The sequence below is a fragment of the Tachypleus tridentatus genome, chromosome 9 (genome assembly GCF_004210375.1).
Source record: "Tachypleus tridentatus isolate NWPU-2018 chromosome 9, ASM421037v1, whole genome shotgun sequence".
In the NCBI taxonomy this organism is placed as follows: domain Eukaryota; kingdom Metazoa; phylum Arthropoda; class Merostomata; order Xiphosura; family Limulidae; genus Tachypleus; species Tachypleus tridentatus.
Genome location: NC_134833.1, coordinates 140,504,668 through 140,529,279, shown reverse-complemented (window position 1 = coordinate 140,529,279; position 24,612 = coordinate 140,504,668). Strand labels below are relative to the sequence as shown.

At 32.8% G+C, this 24,612-nt stretch overlaps 2 protein-coding genes across 2 annotated transcripts in view; one reads left to right on the top strand and one right to left on the bottom strand.

Moving 5' to 3' along the window:
* LOC143226523 (spectrin beta chain, non-erythrocytic 5-like) overlaps window positions 1-24,612 on the top strand; it is a 179,633-nt gene that overhangs the window by 70,130 nt on the left and 84,891 nt on the right. Inside the window, 9 exon segments of the mRNA XM_076457571.1 lie at window positions 527-658; window positions 3,928-4,010; window positions 5,194-5,323; window positions 6,085-6,293; window positions 7,836-8,013; window positions 8,626-8,826; window positions 9,493-9,588; window positions 10,420-10,536; window positions 10,770-10,958. Coding sequence (XP_076313686.1) covers window positions 527-658; window positions 3,928-4,010; window positions 5,194-5,323; window positions 6,085-6,293; window positions 7,836-8,013; window positions 8,626-8,826; window positions 9,493-9,588; window positions 10,420-10,536; window positions 10,770-10,958 — 1,335 coding nt within the window.
* LOC143226522 (5-hydroxytryptamine receptor 4-like) lies at window positions 14,820-20,055 on the bottom strand. Its single transcript, XM_076457570.1, has 3 exons — window positions 19,857-20,055; window positions 19,162-19,365; window positions 14,820-16,308 (listed from the first exon to the last, which is right to left on the bottom strand). Exons 2-3 carry the CDS (start codon window positions 19,306-19,308, stop codon window positions 15,472-15,474), a joined length of 984 nt encoding a protein of 327 aa, XP_076313685.1. The 5' UTR covers window positions 19,309-19,365; window positions 19,857-20,055; the 3' UTR covers window positions 14,820-15,471.

Here is a 24,612-nt window from a genome sequence, read left to right as displayed (position 1 = left end):
ATGAAAGTTTAAACATGATTTTATGTTGTTTATTTTCATTTAGTAATTCAATTAAAAATTAAAAAAAAAATTTGCTGTTGGAAATTAATTTACAATCAGTGTCATTTTATGGTCTGTGAAACAATACAATATATGTTAATTAAACAATTACAGTATTACATATGTTTTTTAAAACGTTTTCTAGTTGTATTTAGTAGCATTTATTCTTTATTTAAGAGTGTTTTGGTTTGTGATTGTTATATTTCTAATGAATTGTAGTAGATTAAAATGGGGGTATTTTTGAAACTGGATCTTTCTTTCTTTTTAGGTGACAGTATTATATATTTTTTAAAAGAATGTCTTCTAGCTCTGCATTATACATATATAATGCTTTTGTCTTGTTTAATAATAATTTAGGTTTAGGTCTATATTTTATTTTTTTAAAGAAAACAAGGAAGGTCAGAATGAGGGATTTTTTTTAGGAAACTTGTAATGTAAAATAATGCCTTAAAGTATTGAAGATTAGTTTCATTTTTTTCTTTTCCAGAGTATTCTACGTGAAAACTATGTCAAGGAAATGACCCAAGTACTCTCAGGTCCTCAGTTATCAAGCAGTCTTTCACAAACAGATGCTTCTCTGAAGAAACTAACAGCAATTAGTGCAGATATATTGGCCAGGGTAAGTCCACTGGTCTTCTGCAAATTGGTTGCTTTAGTTAATTGTGATATAGCATTGTAGTGAGAATTAATTTTTGCTTGTTTAATATCATATAAATGCATTCATTAAGAAGACATGGTAAAGATATCCAAAATGTTTAATTTGTAGTAGGGAGTGGCCCTGTGCATTTATTCTAAAACTATTTGGCAGCCGTCACCATGAACTTTAATTTGATCACAATGGCCCCTACAAATTTGTGTTACTTTTATTTTATAAATTATTATTAATTCAAGTTAAACAATTGTTTTTAATAGTTGCATTTCAAAAAGTTTCTTCTTTTGAGTCAATGCACAATGAAAACATAAAGTTTAGAATCTCTGAAGAAAGCCACACACAAAAATGATTTACTTAAGAATGGTTATATTGTTTTATTATTAACCCTAGAAATATATTATAGACCTTATAATTTTTAATTGCATGTTTATAGTTATGTAGTAATTATCTCTGTGATTTTATTGTTTGCAGGATCCCTAATGAAATAAAATGGTATAATAACAAACTATCAGTATTGTGGTTAATTCTACTAATTGTTATTTGGGTTTCCTGTGTACATGACATAAAAAAATAACAATTTCCTGACTTATTTTCACCAGTTCTTTATATTGAGTGTTGTGATAAGGTAAAATTTCTTATCATGATGCACCTGTAGTTAGTAGTATATGAACATATTAGTAATTTGGGGAAAGTAATTCTGTAAACACTTTTTAACTTTTTAGGGTTGAGGAAAACAAAAATGAAATTTGTCATATTGGGGTTATTTGTCTGGGAACAAAACCAGGTATCGCAAAATTTTGAACATGCATAGTTTTGTAAAAGCAACTGAAAGTTTAAACAAACTGAAGCTCAGATTAGTAATTTTGTATTGACTAATTCTAGAGACCTTTGCTAAGGATGTAAAAAAATAAGTTTACATTAGGCCTTAAAACATGTCATTCTAGGTGAAGTTTTCTTGCCAGTTTTCTGAAGAACATTCTCATTTGAGAATATTAAGGCTGGTCAAAGATCAAAATGAAATTAGATTAATAAATTTTTACTTTTTGAGCTCTGATGATAGTGATACTGTATGGATTAGTGTATTCCTCTGTCTGAACCATAATGAGAAAGATGTCATAGATTTATTTTTTTGTTTTATTATTAGTGAGAAAGAGACTCCATTGATTGATGTGTTCCTCTGTCTTTGTGACATTGAGTAAGAGATGTACATTTCAGTCTAGGTGATAATTAGTTGAGCTGGGTGTGATATAGGAACTATTGTGTAGACAATTAAACTATATTGTTTTGTTTGCTGAGTCCCAGGAAATGTATAGTCCAGTATGGATGATTTTTTGCTGTGGATTTCTCTTTTGAATTGTGTATTGGTTCTTGTGATCTTAAGGTTGAGAAATGTTATTTGGGATAGTTTTTTGTGTTCATAGGTGAACTTAATGTTGGGGTGTATGGAGTTAACATGGTTGAGAAATTAAGTGTTATGTAGATGTGAATCCAGCAATTATGCCATCAACGTATCTGTACCAGTATAGTGGTAGGTCTAAAGCTGAATTTATCTCTTGAGATTCAGTCTGTGTCATGAAAATGTTGGCTAGAACTGGTGACATGGAATTCCCCATACTTAGGCCATTTATTTGTAGGTTGTTTTTGTTATTGAACATAGTTAGTTTTGATGGTAGTGAATTCTATAAGAGTTGTTAATTGGTTGCTGGGAATTGCTGGATTAACATCTACAGAGCACTCTTAGTTTTTAGAGAAACAAGCAGCAAATGGAAACCAGATTCAAAGAACAAAAAAAAACAAAACAAAACATCTTCACACGTATTTGAACACTGCAAATCAAATAAACACAACATAACTGTAGAAAACACCCAGATACTAAGTAGGAAAACAAACATAAACAAATGCAATATTAAAAAAGCCTTACTTGTACAATAACTAAAAAAAAAATTAAACCAATATAAAGGAACACCTTTATACTTATACAAATTAATTGTTAATGTATACTGCAACGCCCCCTACAATTCGTACTCGTTTACACTCTTGTCTCTAACAGTTAGTTGCAAACTTTCTTTGTTAACCTGAAGATGACTTAAGAAGGTTGAAACTTTGTTCTCTGCTTTATTTTAATAAAAATTTTAATACCCATATCAGCCATCTTGAGATAGATTTTTACTTCAAGTGGGTTTCTCATCATCACAAATTAATTGTGATTTTGGGTCATAGGTGGATTATGAAATGTAGTGAAACCCTGTTATTTAAATAGTACAGCTCAAGAGTTAGAAGCAGGTGCTGTCTTCCATCTTGTCTATATCTTCAAAATAAGGGATGGCAATTGCAATTAGTCATAACTTTGCATGAATATTTAAAACAAAAATTAACTGTCCATGTTTATGTAGACTGGTACTGGTATTCTGTGATAATAAAAGAGCCTGTGTGTGTGTGTGTGGGTGGGTGTGTGCGTATGACCATTGTAACTCCAAGAGGAAAATATATAGAGACCTAAAACTTTGTACACACACTAAGTGGATTCTGAGAGTATGTACCTGGGTATTATTTTCTAGACTTAACTGAAAAACCTTTTGGCTAATTTTTTTTCCCCAGATCCATTAAGTCCCATAATTCTGCTTTTTGAAAGCCTATAGAAAAGTGTCATCTTTTTTTTATAATTCTCACTTACCAAATGAACAATATGTGGAGGTTTTCTATCAAATATTATTTGTCAACATGAGAATAAAAATACAGACAATGTGAAAAAATTATGAAGAATGAAAAGAATTTGAATAAAAACAGAGAAAGAAAAAAATAATTTGAGAAACTAAATTAAAACTATTGGCTTTTAAAAAGAGAAAGAGTTGAATTGAATTGCAGTGGATCATGGGTATTTTATACCAGTACGAACTATTTTTTGTTATTTTTACTTGTAAGTAAACAGTACATGTCAAAAACATTTATTTCTAATGATTGTTATTTTTCTGTAATGTTTAGTACAGATATAGATATTTAATATTTTGACATCAAATTTATTTGAAAAGGGATAATTTTTGTTTTTTAATTATTTTGAGAACAGGATTTGATCTTTTCAAGTTTTAAAATAAGATTCTAAAACTAAGTGTTGATGCAAATATTTCATGTGAAATGTGTGGCATTGTTCACTAAATAAATGTGAGTTTGTACACAAGTAATTACACTGAAACATTGTAAAGAAAGGTTCATTTGTTATATTTCATGTGTTTCTGAAGGAGGAAAGGTTTGAGAACCTGACTGTTATGGCAGATGAACTTGTGAGAGAGAATTATCATTCAAAAGACAGGATCAAGAAAAGGTTAGTCATCTGTTCTTTAAAATTTAGAACATGTTCATGAATATTACTTTTTTTTTACATGTTCAACTATGTTTATTAAGAATCAGGTTTGAGATTTAATAACTGAATAGCTTAGATTTCGATTAACTGCAGTGGAACATTGTTGAATACTCTGATAATGACCTCATAGGTCATCTTAATACACACAGTTCATCATGGAGGTATCCCATTTATAATCTGTTGAAACTACTCACATTTGACCCATTCTATAAATATGAAGGTGTGAACAAGTTAGTTGACTTTTCTTAGTTTTGAGACCAGGAAAACAACTGACTTTTTGTTCATTATTAGACTTCAGGAATATTAAGAAAGAAAGAATTTCGTGTTCTTTTAAAATTTTTTTATTAATTACTATAATTAGTAATCTGTAAGCAAGAAACATTAGTTTCTGTATTTTTGTCTTATTCTGTTATTATTTAAAGAGGTGATAATTATGTTCTTGGGTACACCTTCGAAATGTTTTATATGATTAGAGTAGGTTTGATTTGGTTTGTTCTCAATTTTGCACAAAGCTACACGAGGGCTATCTGTGCTAGCTGTCCCTAATTTAGCAGTGTAGGACTAGAGGGAAGGCAGTCAGTCATCACCACCCTTTGCCAACTCTTGGGCTACTCATTTATCAATGAATAGTGAGATTGACCATAATATCATAATGCCCCCATGGCTGAAAGGGTAAGCATGTTTGGTGTGACAGGGATTCAAACTCACGATCCTCAGATTACGAGTTGAGTGTCTAAACCACCTGGCCATGTGGGGCCATTAGAGTAGGACTTCATACTAATAATATTACTTTGAAAAGGAATTTTGTTGTGGATTTACATATATGTTTGTAGAATGTTATGATTATAAGAGACAAGAAAAGAACTTTATAGAGGTTAAATATTTGTGTGAAACATGATAATTGTATGTACATTTTAAGAAGAAAGCTAATAATATTTCTTAGTACTCATGTTATATTTCATTTCACTGCACTTGAACTTTGTTAGTTAAAACTATTCATTTTTATGTGATCTTTACTTAAGTCAGTTTTAATGGTGATTGCTTTACATTTTATAGAAGTAACCAGGCAACATGTATATTTTATTGTTATTTGCAAGATAAAATAATGCAATTTATTATTTTTTCTTTACTAATAGGGAAGAAGAAATTTTGAAAAATGGCAGAACTTGTTGAGTCTTTTGAAGAAGCACAAACTTGCATTAACAGAATCAAACAACTTAATGAACATGCTTCGTGAAATTGATGCAGTCAGTGCTGAGATAAATAACTTGGAGGTTTGAAGCAGTCAGCTTTATATGTTTCATAAATATTACCACTGTAAACAATGTTGAATTTGTAATAAACCTATTATGTTTGTGTATATATATATTATGAAACAAAAAAAATAATTACTAGTTTAGTAATTTTAATAGTACAGTTCACGTACTGGAGTAAGGATTCTGTAGACATTTGTGACAGAATAGAGTAAGGATTTTGTAGACAATAGTGACAGAATAGAGTAAGGATTTTAGACATTAGTGATAGAATAGAGTAAGGATTTTGTAGACAATAGTGATAGAATAGAGTAAGTATTTTGTAGACATAAGTGATAGAATAGAGTAAGGATTTTGTAGACATTAGTGATAGAATAGAGTAAGGATTTTGTAGACAATAGTGATAGAATAGAGTAAGGATTTTGTAGACATTAGTGATAGAATAGAGTAAGGATTTTGTAGACATTAGTGATAGAATAGAGTAAGTATTTTGTAGACAATAGTGATAGAATGGAGTAAGTATTTTGTAGACATAGTGATAGAATGGAGATTCTGTAGACATCAGGGAGAGAATGCAGTAAAAATTTTGTAAACGTTAGTGGCAGAATGGAGTAAAGATTGTGTAGACATTAGTGACAGATGTTAATAGTGTTGGGTAAAAAAACATTGCATACAAATTTCTGTGAATATGCCATATTTTGAAAATAGCGTTTTTTTATGTGTATATGATGCATGTTGAAGAAGCAACAGATACATTGCCTTGTATACATTTTTTTTTCTAGGCTAATCTGTACTCTGAAGACTGTGGTAGCCATCTTTTATCAGTTGAAGACTTTTTGCAAAAACACAGCTTGTTGGAGTTGCAGATTGCTTCACAGGGAGAAACAATAAAAAAATTTAGTCAACAAGCACAAACATTCATTAGTAAACAGCACAAAGAAGCTCCACTTTTGAAGAAAGGGATTGATAAGCTGAATAGTGAATATTTTAAGTAAGTAGTTATTGTGCTTACACTAGAAGTCCAGTAACTTTACATGGTGTGGTTTTTCAATCACACAGTCCAAAAACTAGACACGCTAAAAGGTGTAAACTTTTCAGCCTACGTGATTTGCAGCAGTGATAACATTAACATTCCTATTATAACAGTTCACCAAATAAAAAAACAGTTTCTGAACTGAGTAAATTATAATTGTAATCAACTCAACACTGCTGAAAATAATAAAACACAAAAATAATGTAATAAAATAATCAGTAACACGTGATTTCATTGGCTGATAATGTACGGATTTACCTCAAAGAAATATGGCAAAGATTAATATAAAAATGGAACATAAATATCGACACAAGATTTGTGTTCACTCCAGGAACAAAAACAAATGTTAAGAAAGTTATATTAAAAACCTCCATAACCAGGAACCATATATAAAATACAATGTAACAACTGCTCTGAGTTCTATATGGGTGAAACTGGACATAAACTAAACACACGAATTAAAGAACATCAAATTGTTCACATAAAATATATCAATTCTTTTATATTTGTGATATCCACTGGTTGGTCAGTGGTTAGCTTACAGACTTATAACACTAAAATTTAGGGTTTGATCCCCTTGGATGAATAGACCACAGATAGCCCAGTAGGAAGTTTCACACCAAACATTTTAACAAGGTCTTTTGGTGATAAAATATTAATACTGTTATTTTCAACTAAATTTTGCTTGTCTTCACAAAGTCCTAATGCTCATACACTCGTGGTAATCATGCTTCAATTTTGGCATGAGGTTAAAAGTGTGGAAAGTTAGTTTTATATAATGGAATTACCCACAAATTTAAGTCTTAATTCTTCTCATTATTCATATATATTTTAATTTTTTCCTAACATTAGAAGTTTAACACATTGACCCCAATGAGTTAATACTCTCTGTTAAGGAAGCGTTGCTTTGAACTCTCCTTTTACCCCAAGCTTGATTATTTTATTGTCCCTCTGCATGTATGACAATGCATAACACACTTTTAAAATATGACAACACAGATCAGAAAAGAAAAGAAACAAAAAGTTGAGATTATTCAGAGATATCTTGAATCCCCCCCACTCACAGACATACACACACACACATATTTATATATAGGACAACATATAACAACTTGCCCATTCTGACAACACAGATCAGAAAGAAAAACAAACAAAGAGTTGAGCATGCTCAGAGACATTCTGTGTAGAGACTGCATTTAAACCAATATCTTCATATTTTTTCTGTGCCTGTGAAAGATAATTGTTCTTAATGTAAAAAGAACAAAAGATTGCTTTTGCTTTTATTGTTGAAAGAATTCAAGATTGTGCCTTTTCAGTATTTTATATTTTTACAGTTTTTTTTTTTTTTTTTTGTATTCAGTCAGCTCAGACAAGCATTAATATTGCCATCACAGGTTCGTTGAAGATACATACATATTTCCATTACAGTGCAGGAATTTTCCAGTTTTATGGTTAAGTTACCAACATAACTAACTTACCGTTTTTTTAACTCCATCCTAGTTTGGTGAATTTAGCCCAGTCACGACGAGCCAAGCTTGAAAAGTCTCGGGAGTATTATCAGTTTGTGCAAGATCACGAAGAAGAAGAGGCTTGGGTTGTAGAACGGCAAAGAATATGCAAGACAACAGTTTCAGGAAAAGATTTACTGGGAGCAACCTCACTTCAACAGAAACACAAAGTAAATAGTTAAATAAAAAAAATAGTAGTAGGTTTAAATAAACTAGTTAATTACTTTCGTTTTTATCAGTGATTAGATCAGTTTGTAAATGATGTACTAGTTGAAGTTCATTGATAAGTTTCTATAGTTTTTTGTTTCATAATTATTGGAATGGTATTCAGTGTGTGGTATAAAGGAAAGCAAAAATATCAGTATTCTGCTAATTGTTGTTCCAAGTTTTATATTTAGAAGAGTTATAATTTGTTTCTTTAACCAAAGACAAATTGATGTTGTATATGTTGAGAATCGTTTTTGTGTTGTTGATCTGCTTCAGGTCCTACTCTGAGAAGAATTATAGTTTAATGTTATAGATCTGCACTGTAAATGTTCCATTTATGAAATACTGATTTTAATGGTTAAAAAAAAGAAGAAGAAGAAGAGAGAGAGAAAGTTATTTATAAATTTGAAAATATTAATTTTGAATTCTCACTGTAATATATATTTATGTCAGCTTAATTAGCAGTTGTTCAATATTAATTAGATGGAAGTAAAATTGACAAGGTTCATCCCTCTTCCTTAAGTTAGTTATTGTCATAATAAACCATAATTTTTTCACTGGATAACTGTCAACAGGGAATGGAAGCAGAAATCAAGGCTCGTTGGCAGAGATCTCAGCGAGTAATAAAATCTGGCGAGAAGCTCATCCAAGATGGTCACCCTGAGAAACAAGATGTAAGGCAAAGAGTTGAATCCCTGAAGGAAAGGTGGCAGCACCTGCATGAACTAGTTGCTCAGAAGAGAAAACTGTTGGAAGATGCTATTCTTGCTCATCAGGTAAATGTCTTTTCAGAAACTGTCATTGAATTTTAATTTTAATTTGCTAGTATTCAAAGAGTCTATTTTGAATCTACTGCTATTTTTGTGGAGGTTGTATCATATATGACTGAAAGTACTGAAACATTTTTGTATGATTTGGTGTTGATTGTAAGAAAATGTAAGTAACTGTTAAATGCAAAAGAAATATTGAAATCCAAACAAATAGCTGAACTTTTTATTTTCTTTTGTATTAATTCTCTATCTCAATTGCTTGCTCTTTTAACCTTAATACCATTTAAAATTCCTAACATAACCAATAACCTGTATAAACTTAGATAGCAATAAACTCAATATTCAAAGTATTTTTTCAACTTTTTAATCATTTTGAGTTATTGTTATCACAAGGGGCTAATTTTATAACATTAAGGTAAGGGATACTGTGCTATCTATTGCCTGCTAAATGAAGTAGAGTTTTCCATGGATAAACCATATGAGGCCCACATGGATAATGTTAAATCCCTGTTTAGTTTGATTTCACATTTAAGATATTTAACCAAATTCCATGGACTCTGATATACACTTACTAAATGTTACATAGTTTGTGCTAAAAGAACAACTATGTAATGTGGTGTAGTATTTGTATCAACAACACCATAATTCTGTATTTTTCTTTGTTTATTTCAGTATCATGCTGATGCTAATGAAGCAGAGTCCTGGATGAGAGAAAAACTTCCATTAGTATCTAGCAAAGATTATGGAAAAGATGAACCAAGTGCTCAGGTGAGGCCTCACAATACAATCTTTATAGAAAACCACTGTTGTCAACCAGAAGTCATTGATACTTTGGTCAGCAGTAAACTTTAATTTTGTGTACATTTAATTGTCACCAAAGATTTCAAAACGTTTGATAATCTGAGTTTGTTGTTTCTAGTTAATATCTGTTGTAAAAGCATTAATTTTGTTCTTTACCTAAAATAAGAAGTATAATTAAATAAAAGGAGTCAGAACTGTTTTCTATCATAAATCTTCTTTCAAAGAATTATTGGTCAAAAAATTCTGTCACAAATTGTTTTGATTTACTTGCACTTAAGTACCTTGGTCAGAAGCATCTGATGTAGATGTAGCTGTTTGATAAAACTGTAGAAATTATAGATTTTTTGTTGGTATGATTATTGTTATTCTGAAATGTTTGAGATAACTGTTGATTTTACCTGTTCAAGACTATTATAGAGAATATCTTTATTTAGATGTAGTCACTTAATTTTTTAAATTCCATGAAAGTGTTCTACAAATAGTTCTGTGACATACTTGTAAACATGCACAAACTCTTTCGATGATGTAAATGTTACAAAGTTACAAAAGTATGTGTTAGACGCAAAGGTGGATGTTTGTATAATATTTCTTGGACTTGAGATTTATGGACATTTGAACTTGTTTGTTGGATATCAGTACAACAAATCCAGAACATAATAGCTCATGTTTTTTCTCTCTCCTTGTTTTTTAAAGTAACATTTTTCTACAGTATTTGTAAAAACAACATTGTGTTTTCACTGAGACAGTAATATTTGTGAAGAGCATGCTGTTATATATGATGTTTTTTTCTTATTTTAGGCTTTGTTGCAACGACATACCCGACTAGAAAGTGAAATTAAAGCTTATGAATCAGATATCAAGAGACTTGATAGCCAAGCAGAAAAGATGACTAAGTCAGGAATTGCAGACCTTGAAGTAATTTTTCTGTGATATGTTAAAGAATGTTATTATTAATGTTAAATTTCTTCCATACATCATACAAAAAATAATTTTATCAAAATTAATATAAAAACAAAAGCACTGATTTTGTTTTAGATACATATTTTTGATAAATAAAATGTTCCCATTTAAGTTATACCATAATGCTCTAATACAGTACCACACTGAGATTTGAGTATCATAGAGTAAAATGTAATTTATAATTTTAGATGTTACAAACAAGCATGGAAGAACCAGAACCAGAAGTTTGGACTGAGGAAGTTGTTCTGGTTCCAGTTGAAGAGTGGGTCAATGAAAGTGGAGAACCGGAGAAAGACATTACTGAAGAAAGGAAAGTTTTTCAAGTAAAAGCTTTGTATCCATTCAGTGGAAAGGGCATAGAAATGCAGAAAGGAGAGGTAAGATAGGTTGTACTTTTTATAAATTAGTGAGAAACTGTTGTGTAGTAATGCTTTATTCTCTGACAGATGTATTTTAATATTCTTGAAGTAGATTCGTCATACTGTCATATTAATATTAAAATATTTCTTTGATATCAAAGATTAGATTATGAGAATGTGTGATATCAGAGTTAGTGAATGTTTTCTAACAAACTGCTCTTCTGAAAATCTTAATGATTGTTATTGATAATGACATCAGTGTTATTTAAGTCTTTTAATTTGATGAAACTTGAGAAAAACAACAAAGACAAAATATATTAGCATTGTTCAAGCAAATGGTTCATTTTTTGTAAGCATGCAACATCAAATTCACTTTGAGAAATGAAACCAGCATGTGTTACGGATATTTCTTGTTTTTGCATCTAAGTATTAGAAATGTGATAATTATGTATGAACATGTTTATTGTGAAATTAGTAAAGCTGTAAAGACATCAACTGTAATTCTCCAGAATTTAATAAATTTTAAAGCTAACTCCAAGTAAAGAACTAATTCTAAACATAAATTTTGGTGTATCTTTTTTATCAGAAATATGCTTTGAAATAATTCTCCTGCTTTAATTTTAAAAATTTGCAAGATATATGCAGTAGTACATTTTAGAACACTGGCTTTATACAGTGGAAAAAATATATTGGGCTTATGTTCCAAATACAATTTGCACTAGTATCTTTTAAGAATTGATTCCTGACAAAAAGTAGTAATCGTGAACAATGGTTCCTATAAGTCATACTACAAAACCTAAGAGACTAGTATAGAATTATCACTGTGTGTCAGCTTGCCTGGTTAGTTTGTGAAAATGAACTAAATTGTTTATCAGTTTATTTTTTATGGAAGAATGATTATTTTATTTTATTAATTCTGTGCAGCATACCACTACCTTTTGTGTCTTATGTTTGTGTGGTCCTTAAATATTTTTATAATTTCATGAAGAATATATAAAGGATAATATAAGTTTAGAATGTGGTAATGCAGTGCTCTTGTTCTCAGGATATTTCAGTTCAAGAATAATGGAATTTACATTCTAGAATACCTTTATTTCTATTTTACAATTCAGCAATTCAGTAACTGGAAATATTTTTTGAATATGAAAAGTACATTCTTGTATCTCTTCATGATATTCCAAATATTTAATTTTACTTTAGGTAACTTGTGTTTCTAGTTAAAAAAGGTTATAAAAGAATTTGGAAGCAGTGTAAGTGTAAACAAAGTTTATATCTAGAGGAATAAATTAACTTAAGGACAGCAATTTTAAGTTTTTTTCTGTGCATATTTCAAGCATATATAACCAACTCTGAAGAAAGCATTTTGGTTAAAGGGGTTTGCTCTTAGTTAGAAAAAGAATATTCAGAGTAAACTTAGTTATTAAAATGAGGAATATGATATTTTAAGTATGTTTTATTGTGATAAGATGAAATGAATTGAAAATAGATTACCTACATATCAACTGGAATTATGTTATCACTATTCATCACTTCTGTATATTTGCAGTATTAACAATTACAAAATATATGGCCATTCATTCTAACAGAATGGATTAATGATTTACTCTAGATACCATCAGCTATGTTTGTGAAAGGCCAGCTGGTGATTTAGTGGCATGTCTGGGGCGATATAATGCTAAAAATTAGGTTCTGACATCCATGGTGATTACAACAAAGATAGTCCATTGTGAAGCTTTCTTCTTAATATTGTTAACAACAAATAAATATTGTTTGAAAGAGTTAAGCTCAAAATTTGTCGATTAATTAACTGAGAAGAAAAATCATTTTTAGCATTGTATAAATTTTGTTAAAACTTTGATAAAGAATGTCTTCATACCAGATGTTGTGAATACAATACAAAGATCCATTTATATGGTTATACCAGTTGCTTTGAATACAATACAAAGATCCATTTATATTGATATACCAGATGCTTTGAATACAGTACAAAGAACCACACATAGTGATATACTAGATACACCAAATACAGTATAAAGATCCATGTATATGGATATACGAGATGCTTTGAATACAATATCAAGAGTCATTAACATGAATATACCAAATGCTGTGAATATGATATACAGGTCCATTGATATGGATTTTTTAATTATCCATGACAAATGTTAAAAAAACAACAGGCGTTTTATAATTGCACGTCATTGTTAGAGCATATTTTGTAAGTTGAAGCTAATTTTGATTGAATCAAGAGAGAAAAAAAACGAGAGAGTCTTTAACATTTTTGAAGAAATTATTGGTTCAAAATTCTGAAGGTATGTAATGTTAATTGAATAAAAAATGACCATAAGACTGTGGGAGTTTTCTGTAAAGTAAATTTAGATTTTTCTTCTGAAACCTTGTGGCCATTGTAATGCTCCCTATTTTTTTTATAAAGTTAACTTTTTTTTTAAATATTGGTATACTGCTGATTAGTTTTATGTGCAGAAACACAAATTTTTCTTTTTTTTGTGGTGGTGGCTAGTTTCTTTATGCCCTTAAAGTAACTTTGATGCTATATGAATATTTTTCTTAAAAATGACACCTGCAGAACTAAACCTACTTATGTTCTGTTTTCACACTGCATTCTCATCTTACAGCAATACTTGTATTTAATTGCAAAACTAAACAGTTTTAAGAACACTAGTGTAACTTGGGGTGACTTAGACAAGAAACAACCAAATGAAATAAAAATCCCATGCCTTGCCAAATTTCAAACCAGATTCAGCTGCCTAACCAAACATTAGTCATTTCTCTTGAGATACTGGTATATTTTATGTATAAACCAATGGTGCAGAAGACAGATCTGATATCTAACAAAACCAACAGGTAGTGTTTCTTGAACTTTATCATGTCTGTAAACTTATTAAATGCACCAAATATTTTCTTTACAACTAGAAATTCCTCACAATAATAATATTTTTTTTTAGTTGATGTGTGTAATAGTTGCCTTTTTCGAAGTACAATACATCTTAAAAAAAGAAAAAAAAAGGTTACATAAATGATGACTGGTACCATTGAAACTGTTTCTACAGGAACAATACTTGTTACTGACTTCATGAATTTATAGATGTTCTCTTGTCTTGAACTTGTTAATGACTTTTGGCTCAGCATGGCCAGGTGATTAGGGCACTCAAGTCATAATCTAAGGGTCATGGGTTCTAATCCCTGTCACATCAGATATGCTTGCACTTCCAGGTGTGTGGGGATTATAATTTGATGGTAAATCTTATTATTCCTTGGTAAAAAGAGTAGCTCAAGAGTTGTCAGTGGGTGGTGATAACTAGCTGCCTTCCCTTTAGGCTTACACTGCTAAATTAGGGATGGCTAGTTCAGATAGCCCTCTTGTAGCTTTTGCACAAAATTTGAAATAAATAATGATGACTCACTGTTTATATCCACTTCATGTGAGATGCTGCCATTACCTCAGTTTAGAATGTTCAATTCACTTTAACAACTGCATATAATGTTGTGAGCAAACATTTGTTTCATGATTGTTAACAGGAATCAGATTCACTTCAGTTCTTTCTTTTAACAGTTTTTCACTGTAAAATTATTTAAAATCTAATAATGACACTTGAGGTAAACTTAAAGACAAATTTTTCCAAATCGATTGGATTATCCTTTTGTTCTTTTATTTGGGGAGGGGGCTATTTTGATATTACAGAGGTGTAAGGGGCAAATTAAAGATGAGGGAGGCATTTTTTTTTTTTTTTTTTTGACAGATGCATCCATTACAACTGGAGTTCAGGGCTTGCCATAAGGTAACGAAAACTTTTAGGTTCTGGATTTTTCTGCTTTTCTAACTTTGATAGTTTACTGGGATAGATTGAAAAGTGAAGATCTCCACCTCACCGCTTCCACCGCCATTATCTAACATGTTTTATTTTAAGGCAGCCAGACAAGTTTAGTGTTTAATTAGTGGGATGTTTGTTATACAATAAGTGTTTAAAAAAACATTCGATGTTGTGATTAGAAGTAACAAACACAGAGCTTATTTTATACACAAAGCACACTGTTCAAGACCGAATGGTGTACTATCATTACATATAGTAAAAAACCAAAACCAACTGAAAACAAATTGCATCACTACTATATTTAATCGTACTAACTTTTAGGGTTCTCTGTGTATTGTTTTTACGTAGAAAACGTGTAATTTCACCTAGTTTTTAAATGTATTTACATTGAATGTCGTCACTTGATGTCTTTATATATTACATCATACTTATAAACACCATGAATATTGAGCGATATAAAAACGAGTCGGTAATTTGATTTAACAGCATGCGTGTAATAAAACCTGAAGTGATAGTTTTGGCGTAATTTTATGTGAATATTTTTCATACTATAGGAAATAATTATAAAAAATATTTAAAGAAATAAGAGAACTTTTTGTTCCTATACATCCTTCCTTTAAAATTCGAGTTAAATTTTCTCGTATTTCGTATTTTATTTTTTTATTTCGTAAGCATGAAGAATTTGTCGAAGGTGCCCTCTACAATCCAAATAAACGTCTTGGAAGTTGTTTGAGAGCATATCGAAAATCTCGCCGAAAGATGGCGTAAATAAAAGGATTGGTAGCGGAAGCAGTAAATTGAATTATAGTAGAAAAAAGGTTTGTCCACTTGGGAAGTGCTTCTGCTCCCAGTAAGACCTTCAGTAGTTTTGTTAAACAAAATGGTGTCATACATAAGAAGAACACGAATGTGACTACTAGAATGCTTCTGACAATCTTCTGGTGTGCAAGCCGTACAGATTGACATCTGTCGTTAGAACCTGGAGCCCCTCTTATTCGTTCAGGTATCTTCGCCGTTTCGGTTTGTAAAATTTTCGGTAGAATGATGCTATGTTTTACCTTTTGAGCCGACCGAAGTATGGTCGTGTTGTAGAACACTATGGTTCCCGCTGGTGCGATAAAACAGCACAGAAAAGCAATGATTACGTAAGCTATAATGGCTAAATTGACTTCCCATTTAATGGCGCACACCGCTTCCCAGTAGTCAAAGTGAATCCAGTTATACACACACGGGATGATAGAAAAGGCTAAACCTTGTAGCCATGCATAACCAATCATAAACCCAATTCGGCAGGTTGTCATGATTTGGACGTAACGAAGAGGGTGTTTCACAGCCACGGCTCGATCTATTGTGATCATTGAAAGGCTTAATATAGAGACGATGATGAAACAGTAGTTCAAGATGCAGTGGAGCTTACAGAGGGCGTCTCCCAGTATCCATCTGTCGTAAACTAACGTCGTTATACTAGGAATCGTCACCATGAGGCTTGTTAGAAGATCTGTTACTGCTAGGTTTACTATCAGCAGATTGGAAACCTAGAAATAAACGTAAAAACGATGTTGTACTTTTATGTTGTTCACAGATTTCAAACATGAACGCTGCTTATCCGCCCCACCAGTGTCTGTTTAGAGATATTATATGTTTTTTGTTGTTTCGTATGGAATACCTACGCTCCGAAGGATTTGTTTTTTACCTCGTGTAAAATTAAGTATTTTGGGATAAAATGTAGAAGTATCAATCCTGCAAACACGATAAACGTACATTATGATACAGAAGTTATAAACCTGTAGTATATATAGTTGTGAACCCGTAACTTGATTGGTTTGGTTTTTGAATTTCGCACAAAGCTACTCGAGGGCTATCTGTGCTAGCCGTCCCTAATCAGTGTAAGGCTAGAGGGAAGGCAGCTAGTCATCACCACCCACCGCCAACTCTTGGGCTAATCTTTTACCAACGAATAGTGGGATTGACCGTCACATTATAACGCCGCTAAGGCTGGGAGGGCGAGCATGTTTGGCACGACGCGGATGCGAACCCGCGACCCTCAGATTACGAGTCGCACGCCTTAACGCGCTTGCGCCATGCCGGGCCTCCCGTAACTTGAATAATATTTATATAATAAAACCTTAGAAGCTTTTAATTTAAATACGGCTCCCCAATATTGTTACCTACATATATTCATAAAATATGGAAAACACTTCCTCTTTTACATATACGCATATTTTCATAAACAGATTATTTCTAATTTGTAATAATGAATTATTAATCAGAGTATGAGTTTCCAATGAAAACTGCATTGAAAACGCAGTTCAAAATAGCACACCTTTCTGAAATGTACCTTGGTATTTACATTATTATAATTTACCGTCTATACTTCACATTGATGGCATTTTGGGAAGCCCCTCCACAGTTATCTCCCCTCCCCTCCAACGAAAATATCCTGGCGCCGCCACTGCCCTCGGATTACGAGTCGATTGCCTTAACCACCTGGCCATGCCGGTCCGCATAAGAGGGAAGTTTCCAGTAATAATAAGTGCAATCGTTATAGAAATGCACTCTAATATTGTCGTATTATTTGTATAAAATTCAAGTAATCAGGTGACAGAAGAAGACGACGAAATAAGGAAACAAACTATTATTATATTATTATATATTATTATTGTTACGTGATGACGAGAAACCCACGAGAAAATAAAAAATGTATTCTCAAGACGGCTGGTATGGGTATTAAAACTTAATTAAAATAAACTATTATATTTTATTTTAATTGAAGTGTTAATACCCATACCAGCAGCTGTCTTGAGAATACAAACAATTACTGCACTTGCGTAGTTATAGAAAAAAATATTACTTGGTAGAGGAAGGAGCTTTAAAAAAATTGTCTTAGGACCTCTCTTACGTCACCGTCTTCGATCACAAAGTAAAAGTATTAAAGTAATTTAAAAAATGTTATTCTTCCAAAGAGTTTGGACTTTCTTCGGCTATTTCTGACTAAGGTTCACAGGTTTAGGATGGAACCAATCGTAGATCGGATCAAGTGTTTAAACCTTTTTGATATTTAGCTCATGACGATTTTGTGTGTTGTTATATTGTTAATAACTTCTGATAAAAAGCAACCTGTTTTTATATCAAATTTAAAATAACATTTGGAATTAGCCTCGCTGATTTATATAGCAAATTTATGAGAAACGCATAGGGTCACCATTTGCAACATAGATCGGGGATTCGATTTCCCTCGGTAGACTTAGCAGATATCCTGATGTGGCTTTGCTGTAAGAAAACACACACACACACACCCATTCGCAACAGAACTGGAACCTAGAATTTTAAGTACATGCAAATTATCACCATTACTACTGACGATAAGTTGTGCCTTAATCTCAATGATATCTCGCAAGATTCAGCAAACTTAGGAGATTTACCAATCTAGCTTAGACCTAAATTGATACACAAGCTCAGATTGCAAAGTCGTCATCAAAAATGTAAACTTAATCTGTCTACAATTTTGCTTCCTATTTTGACATGAAGGTAGTAAATTGTTATCAAGCTTATTTCCTTAAGTTTCAATTTTCATGTTTTTGTAAATTTTTAGAACCATGCCAGCTTCTTAGTTGTTGCTTTAAAAATACATGACTCTTCACGAATTGATTGAAAAAAGACGACAACCACAAAAACTACAACAGTAAAGTTAGATAAGACATTTTCAGTTTATAGTATAAAATGAAACTAAAGTTTAGCGGATACCATTTGTGGTGTGCTTAAGCGAAAATAATAAGGAAATGAAGCGTATTGACGCCGGATACAACACTAAGTATGAAACACATTATAAAGATGGGCATGATGTGGTTTAGTTGTTAGTATGTTTAGATTCTAAATCCTGACTTTAGGTCATTGGATGCACTGTAGGAGTGACAGTCAGATATTACTGTTCGATCAGACGAGAAGCCCCAGGAATTTGACTTAACTAGCTGCCTTCTTCTCTCATTTTGAAGTAGAGAACGAGGTTGTGTGGGGTTGTCTGGTGATTTGAATATTGGACCGGTCCTAGCCTCATTAGAGTGTGTGGGGAGCCTAGATTTAATCTACATTAAGTAATAATTCTATGCAGAACTTAACAATCAGAGAATTACACAAAACAACTAAAAACTTTATTTTAATAGTCCGGCATTCGGTTCAAACTGTCGGACTGGCCCTGTGATTGTACAGACCACACTGTTAATGTTATGGCCAGTCCGCTTCTAATGAATGGTAGGATTTTATTGAACCAATTTACAAGCCTTAATTATGAAATGCAACTTTGGACGAGAATTTCGAACTTAGCAAACAAACTAACTGCAAAAAAATATACACACACACACACAGTTTTTAATGGAAAGTTTAGAACTTACATGAAGTCTTAGTTCATTGTCTGTTCTTGCTGCGACGATAACAGCAACATTACCCAGTAGGGAAAGACAGGTTATGGTAACAGTGAAAGTTGCTGCCGCGACAGAAGAAGCGAAGCCCCGGCCGCCCTCTGTGATCTGTTGGCTCATTGTTTTCAGCTGGACACTACCGTGGACTAAGCAGTCTAATGCTCTCTCCCTTGATTACTGAATATACAGAAACATGCAACAAAATTAGGGCGACACCTTTCATTCAAAAACTTGTCTAATAGTTTAAAGTATTGGTGAAATGTTTCAATTTTCTTTGTTTAATTTCGCGCAGATCTACCAAGAATGTTTACCTGCGTTAGTCATCCCTAATTTTGAAGTCAGACTAAAGGGAAGAAAGTTAGTTAGCACCGTCAACTGCGAATGTATTGGCTACGCTAATCGCATAGTGGAATTTCGCGGTCATTCTTAAAAATCATCACGACCAAAGGACACACTAACAATTGGGCAGCGCTCGGAACACGTCTGTTTTTTCTGAAGCGCTAGGAAAAATGCTCATTTAACATTTTCTGTTTTTGAGAATTTATTTGTGGAAAGACAAACAGAAGTGTGTGTAGTATCGTTTTACTGTACAGTAATACTTCGGGCCTAAAAACCTCACAGTTAATCTGTATTTGTTCATTTGTTTTTAAAATTAAGTACAATATTACCTTTGAACAGAGAGATTGAAGTTTAGGGTTAACGAATTCTGCAAACTTTTTATAAAACTTTCATGTTGTCAGAAAGCCATCTGGGTTCTAGAAGTCTTAATTTAAAGTGGTAAAATCCTTATAACCCAAATGATTTCGAGAGGTAGAACTTTCTTCTTCGGGGACAAATTTTACACATTTTAAGTGTTCGCTTATATTCGTTTAGACACTTTTAATGCTGACACATAGGAAAATATTTTCCCCTTTAAATGGTCTAAAAACAAATGGGCGTTGTATATGAAAACTGTTTAAACAAAACATGTATATTATTAAAATATTTCCTACAATGAAGCGAATCTTTCTTATTTCTACTCGATATTGAAGGCGGGGGGGGAGTACGTGGCAGGTGATTGGTCAGCTAGAAACAGTGAAGAAGGCGTGGATTTAGATGAGATCACAAATTTCACTCAAGCTCTGATGATATTATGTTTTATAGGTCCAATGGATACAAAATATCTCAACTTCCACGCAGACTTTCTGTCATTCACTTTCCGCACTTCTAAACAATATATAAACGTTTTTCTGTGAAAACGTTCGAGGATATGTTGTTATAAATAGGTGTTTAAATTTATCGCATCAACTTGCGTGCAGATAAATCTTTTCATTCTACTTCCAGACAAGTACGTAAATTGACACCTGCTTGTCTTTCTGAACAAGAAATTTATAACGTGAAAAGTTCTCGGTGTTTCGTGGGTAAAGGAAAGATCTACATTGATTCAAAGAAAAATTACGCTGCGTCTTTCTGCAAAGATTTGACAAAAATAAGATACTAATCAGAAAATGTATTAAAACTGGTGTATTTGTCATAAGTTAGAAAATAATGAAGCGTCATGTAACGTTTCAACTTTATTTTTACGTTTTAGAATACGCACGTGTCTGTGTGTTTAAATCGAAAGTTACTTCACGTGCGGCATCTTTATTTGGCTGCCTTGTTTTCCGTAATAGAACTATAAGGTTGTGTTCCTTTGGAAATACCGTGAAAGGTAACAACGTCTGGTGATGGATAGGCTGTTTAGGCATGGTTAGAATGTGATCGTAACTGTTTACAGTTGACGACCAGTATGAATTAGAACATGAGATATTTATTTGTTGGCTTATGTTGATTTTCTTTTCTTTTCCCCTAGCAGGAAACCCAGTAATTAGAAAATAAATTTATGAATCTGTAAACGAGTTTCTAATCTAGGATCTGAAAAGTAAAAATAAAAAAAAATCTAAAACATTATAAGTGGCAGTGAAACCAATGCACAGTTTCTGACATAAGTGTACAATAGATGCAGCATTAAGTAAGGTATAATTATAAAACACAGTTCTCTCTGTATTTACCACTTACAACAAATGAACAGTTTTTGCTATGTTAAGTTGCAAATAAAGGTTGTAGTTGACCCATCATTTTATGGGTCTGACTATTCTATTCTTATGAAAGGCAAAGTTCTACGAAAACCGCGAATATTGACTGAATGCTGTCATTGATAAACGTACCCGGATGAGATATTTTTCATTTTACTCTTCGAAACGAACTCTCAATCAGTATTTTAATGTTTTTCTTATTTCGTTCCGTTTTCAAGCTTGAATATACAAGCAGTTATTTTTTGTGTTTGAAGAGAAACGAATGTTTTATTTTTAACGATAAATGGTTGGCAGAACACTAGTAGACCATGGTGTACCTTTGTCCTTAACTTCAAAGACATGATCTTTTTAACGATAACGATTTTCATATTAATATCGAAATTTGAAGTTTTTAGAATCTGTAAAATGCTTGTTTCTTAAAACACAAATTTTAATATATTCTGAAAGAAATGTTTTTAAATAATTCCCTCTTTTAATACAGAAAACGATCAGCTGAATTCGGCATGTGACATGTTTATAGCCTGTCGTAACTGTTACGTATGCTAAAAGAAATAGAACTTTGTGTGAGGTTCACAGCTAATTGTATACTACTTTACTGGTGATTACAGATTAGGAATTCATTCGTTGGAGTACACAGCTAAGTTTCCGCTTCTTTATTGGAGATTACAGGTTAGGAATTCTTTCAAATGAGTATATAGCTAAGTATTCACTTCTTTACTGGTGTTTGCAGGTTAGTAATTTCTTTCAGTGGAGTGCATAGCTAAGTATCCACTTTTTTGTTGGTGATTACAGGTTAAGAATTCTTTCAGTGAAGTACACAGCTAACTATCCGCTTCTTATCTGGTGATTACAGGATAGGAATTCTTTCAGTGGAGTGCACAGCTAACTATCCGCTTCTTAACTGGTGATTACAGGTTAAGAATTCTTTCAGTGAAGTACACAGCTAACTATCCGCTTCTTAACTGGTGATTACAGGATAGGAATTCTTTCAGTGGAGTGCACAGCTAACTATCCGCTTCTTAACTGGTGATTACAGGTTAAGAATTCTTTCAGTGAAGTACACAGCTAACTATCCGCTTCTTAACTGGTGATTACAGGATAGGAATTCTTTCAGTGAAGTACACAGCTAACTATCCGCTTCTTAACTGGTGATTACAGGATAGGAATTCTTTCAGTGAAGTACACAGCTAACTATCCGCTTCTTAACTGGTGATTACAGGATAGGAATTCTTTCAGTGAAATACACAGCTAACTATCCGCTTCTTAACTGGTGATTACAGGATAGGAATTCTTTCAGTGAAGTACACAGCTAACTATCCGCTTCTTAACTGGTGATTACAGGATATAAATTCTTTCAGTGGAGTGCACAGCTAACTATCCGCTTCTTAACTGGTGATTACAGGATAGGAATTCTTTCAGTGGAGTGCACAGCTAACTATCCGCTTCTTAACTAGTGATTACAGGATAGGAATTCTTTCAGTGGAGTGCACAGCTAACTATCCGCTTCTTAACTGGTGATTACAGGATAGGAATTCTTTCAGTGAAGTGCACAGCTAACTATCCGCTTCTTAACTGGTGATTATAGGATAGGAATTCTTTCAGTGGAGTGCACAGCTAACTATCCGCTTCTTAACTGGTGATTACAGGATAGGAATTCTTTCAGTGGAGTGCACAGCTAACTATCCGCTTCTTAACTGGTGATTACAGGATAGGAATTCTTTCAGTGGAGTGCACAGCCAAGTATTTGCTTTTTTGGTGATTATGTGTATGAACTTCTAAAACAAAGCAAAATCTTCCGAGCGAGTTTTAAAGGCCTGAATAAAACTCCACAGGCAGTGTAATATTCAGAGAGACTGTGGCACTGGCTACGCTGAGACTTCAGCCCCTCCCGTGAAATGAGAACGGGTCTCAGACTCCTTGGATTGTGGTGACTGAAGTCCCTCTACGTTCTATATACTGTAATTATGTTGTAGTATGGGAATACTACCTGTCTCCAAAATTATATTTTTTTTTTCAGTTTTTAAATCCGGTTCAAGTCACGTGCTAAACTCAACCTGAAGTGTAATTTCCTGTCTTGTTAAGGAACGTTTTTACTATTCTATGAAGCAGGTAGTTGTATTATATTATGCTCGTACCTTTTTGTATTGGGGTGGTGGCTACTTTGTGGTTGCCACATGAACAGTGTCGTTTACTGTTTTAGTTTTATTTCGTTTAAGTTTACGTTCATTCGTTTGATTTTAATTCACACTTCACTGTTTTAAAACACAATAGTATCTGTTACTACAAGATCAACCATCTACATCTTTCAACTTAAGTAAAATATCTTATTTTACCGCGACTTCAGCACCATGTAACAAATTATTACACCAGTTTGTCCACGTTTCAGGGGCCTAGCATGGCCAGGTGGTTAAAGCGCGTGAATCTTATCTGAGGGTCGCGGGTTCGAATCTCGGTCGCACCAAACATGCTTGCCTTTTCATCCGTGGGGGGCGTTATAATGTGACGGCCAATCCCACTATTCGTTGGTAAAAGAGTAGCCCAAGAGTTTGCGGTGGGTGGTGATGACTAGCTTCCTTCCTTCTAGTCCTATATTGCTAACTTAAGAACGGCTAACGCAGATAGCCCTCGAGGAGCTTTGCTCGAAATTTAAAGAAACAATAAGTATGCAGTTATCATTTAATGAAATCATTAGAGATTTAATAACAAAAGGAAGGAAGGAAGGGGAAGACATTATCTAACATCACCCTTCAAACATACTTTGATGCCAGTTTTAGTGTAGTTGAAGTAAAGTACCAGTGTTGAAATAAACGTTTTTTCGTTCGAGTATTCATTATCATAATATGTCTTTCTTAATAATTCAGAATATTCCGTGGGAATGGTCTCGGTTAAATTAACGTGCCTGTATTTGCAGAGATATCAAAAGAGGACATTTTAATGGTACATTAAAGAAAACAAAAGTTAGACACAACACTTTTCAGGAAGTAATTTGTAGTCAGGACCTATTTTTATTGACTCGTGTTTGTCTGTCTCCGGGTAGGACAGCGGCCATTAAATCTACGGACTAATAATGCTAAAATCCATAGTTCGATTTCTCACAGTGGATATAGAAGAGTCTGGCCAGGTGGTAAGTGCGCTCGACTCGTAATCTGAGTGTCGCGGTTCGAATCTCCGTCACACTAAACATTTTCACCCTTTGCTAAATTAAGGACGGCTAGCGCAGATAGCCCTCGTGTAGTTTTGCGCGAAATTAAAAAAAAAACTAACAAGCCATCTATCAAACGTTTGTTTTTTAATATATATTTCGTTTAGATCGTTATTAACTTAAGATAATCTGATTGACGAATTTTGGGGATTTTGAATGAACTGAAAA

Coding starts and splice junctions, on each gene's coding strand:
- LOC143226522 (XM_076457570.1), bottom strand. CDS start 19,308: ATGAGCCAACAGATCACAGAGGGCGGCCGGGGCTTCGCTTCTTCTGTC. Junction 16,309..19,161: donor ACAATGAACTAAGACTTCAT/GTAAGTTCTAAA, acceptor GTTTATTTCTAG/GTTTCCAATCTGCTGATAGT.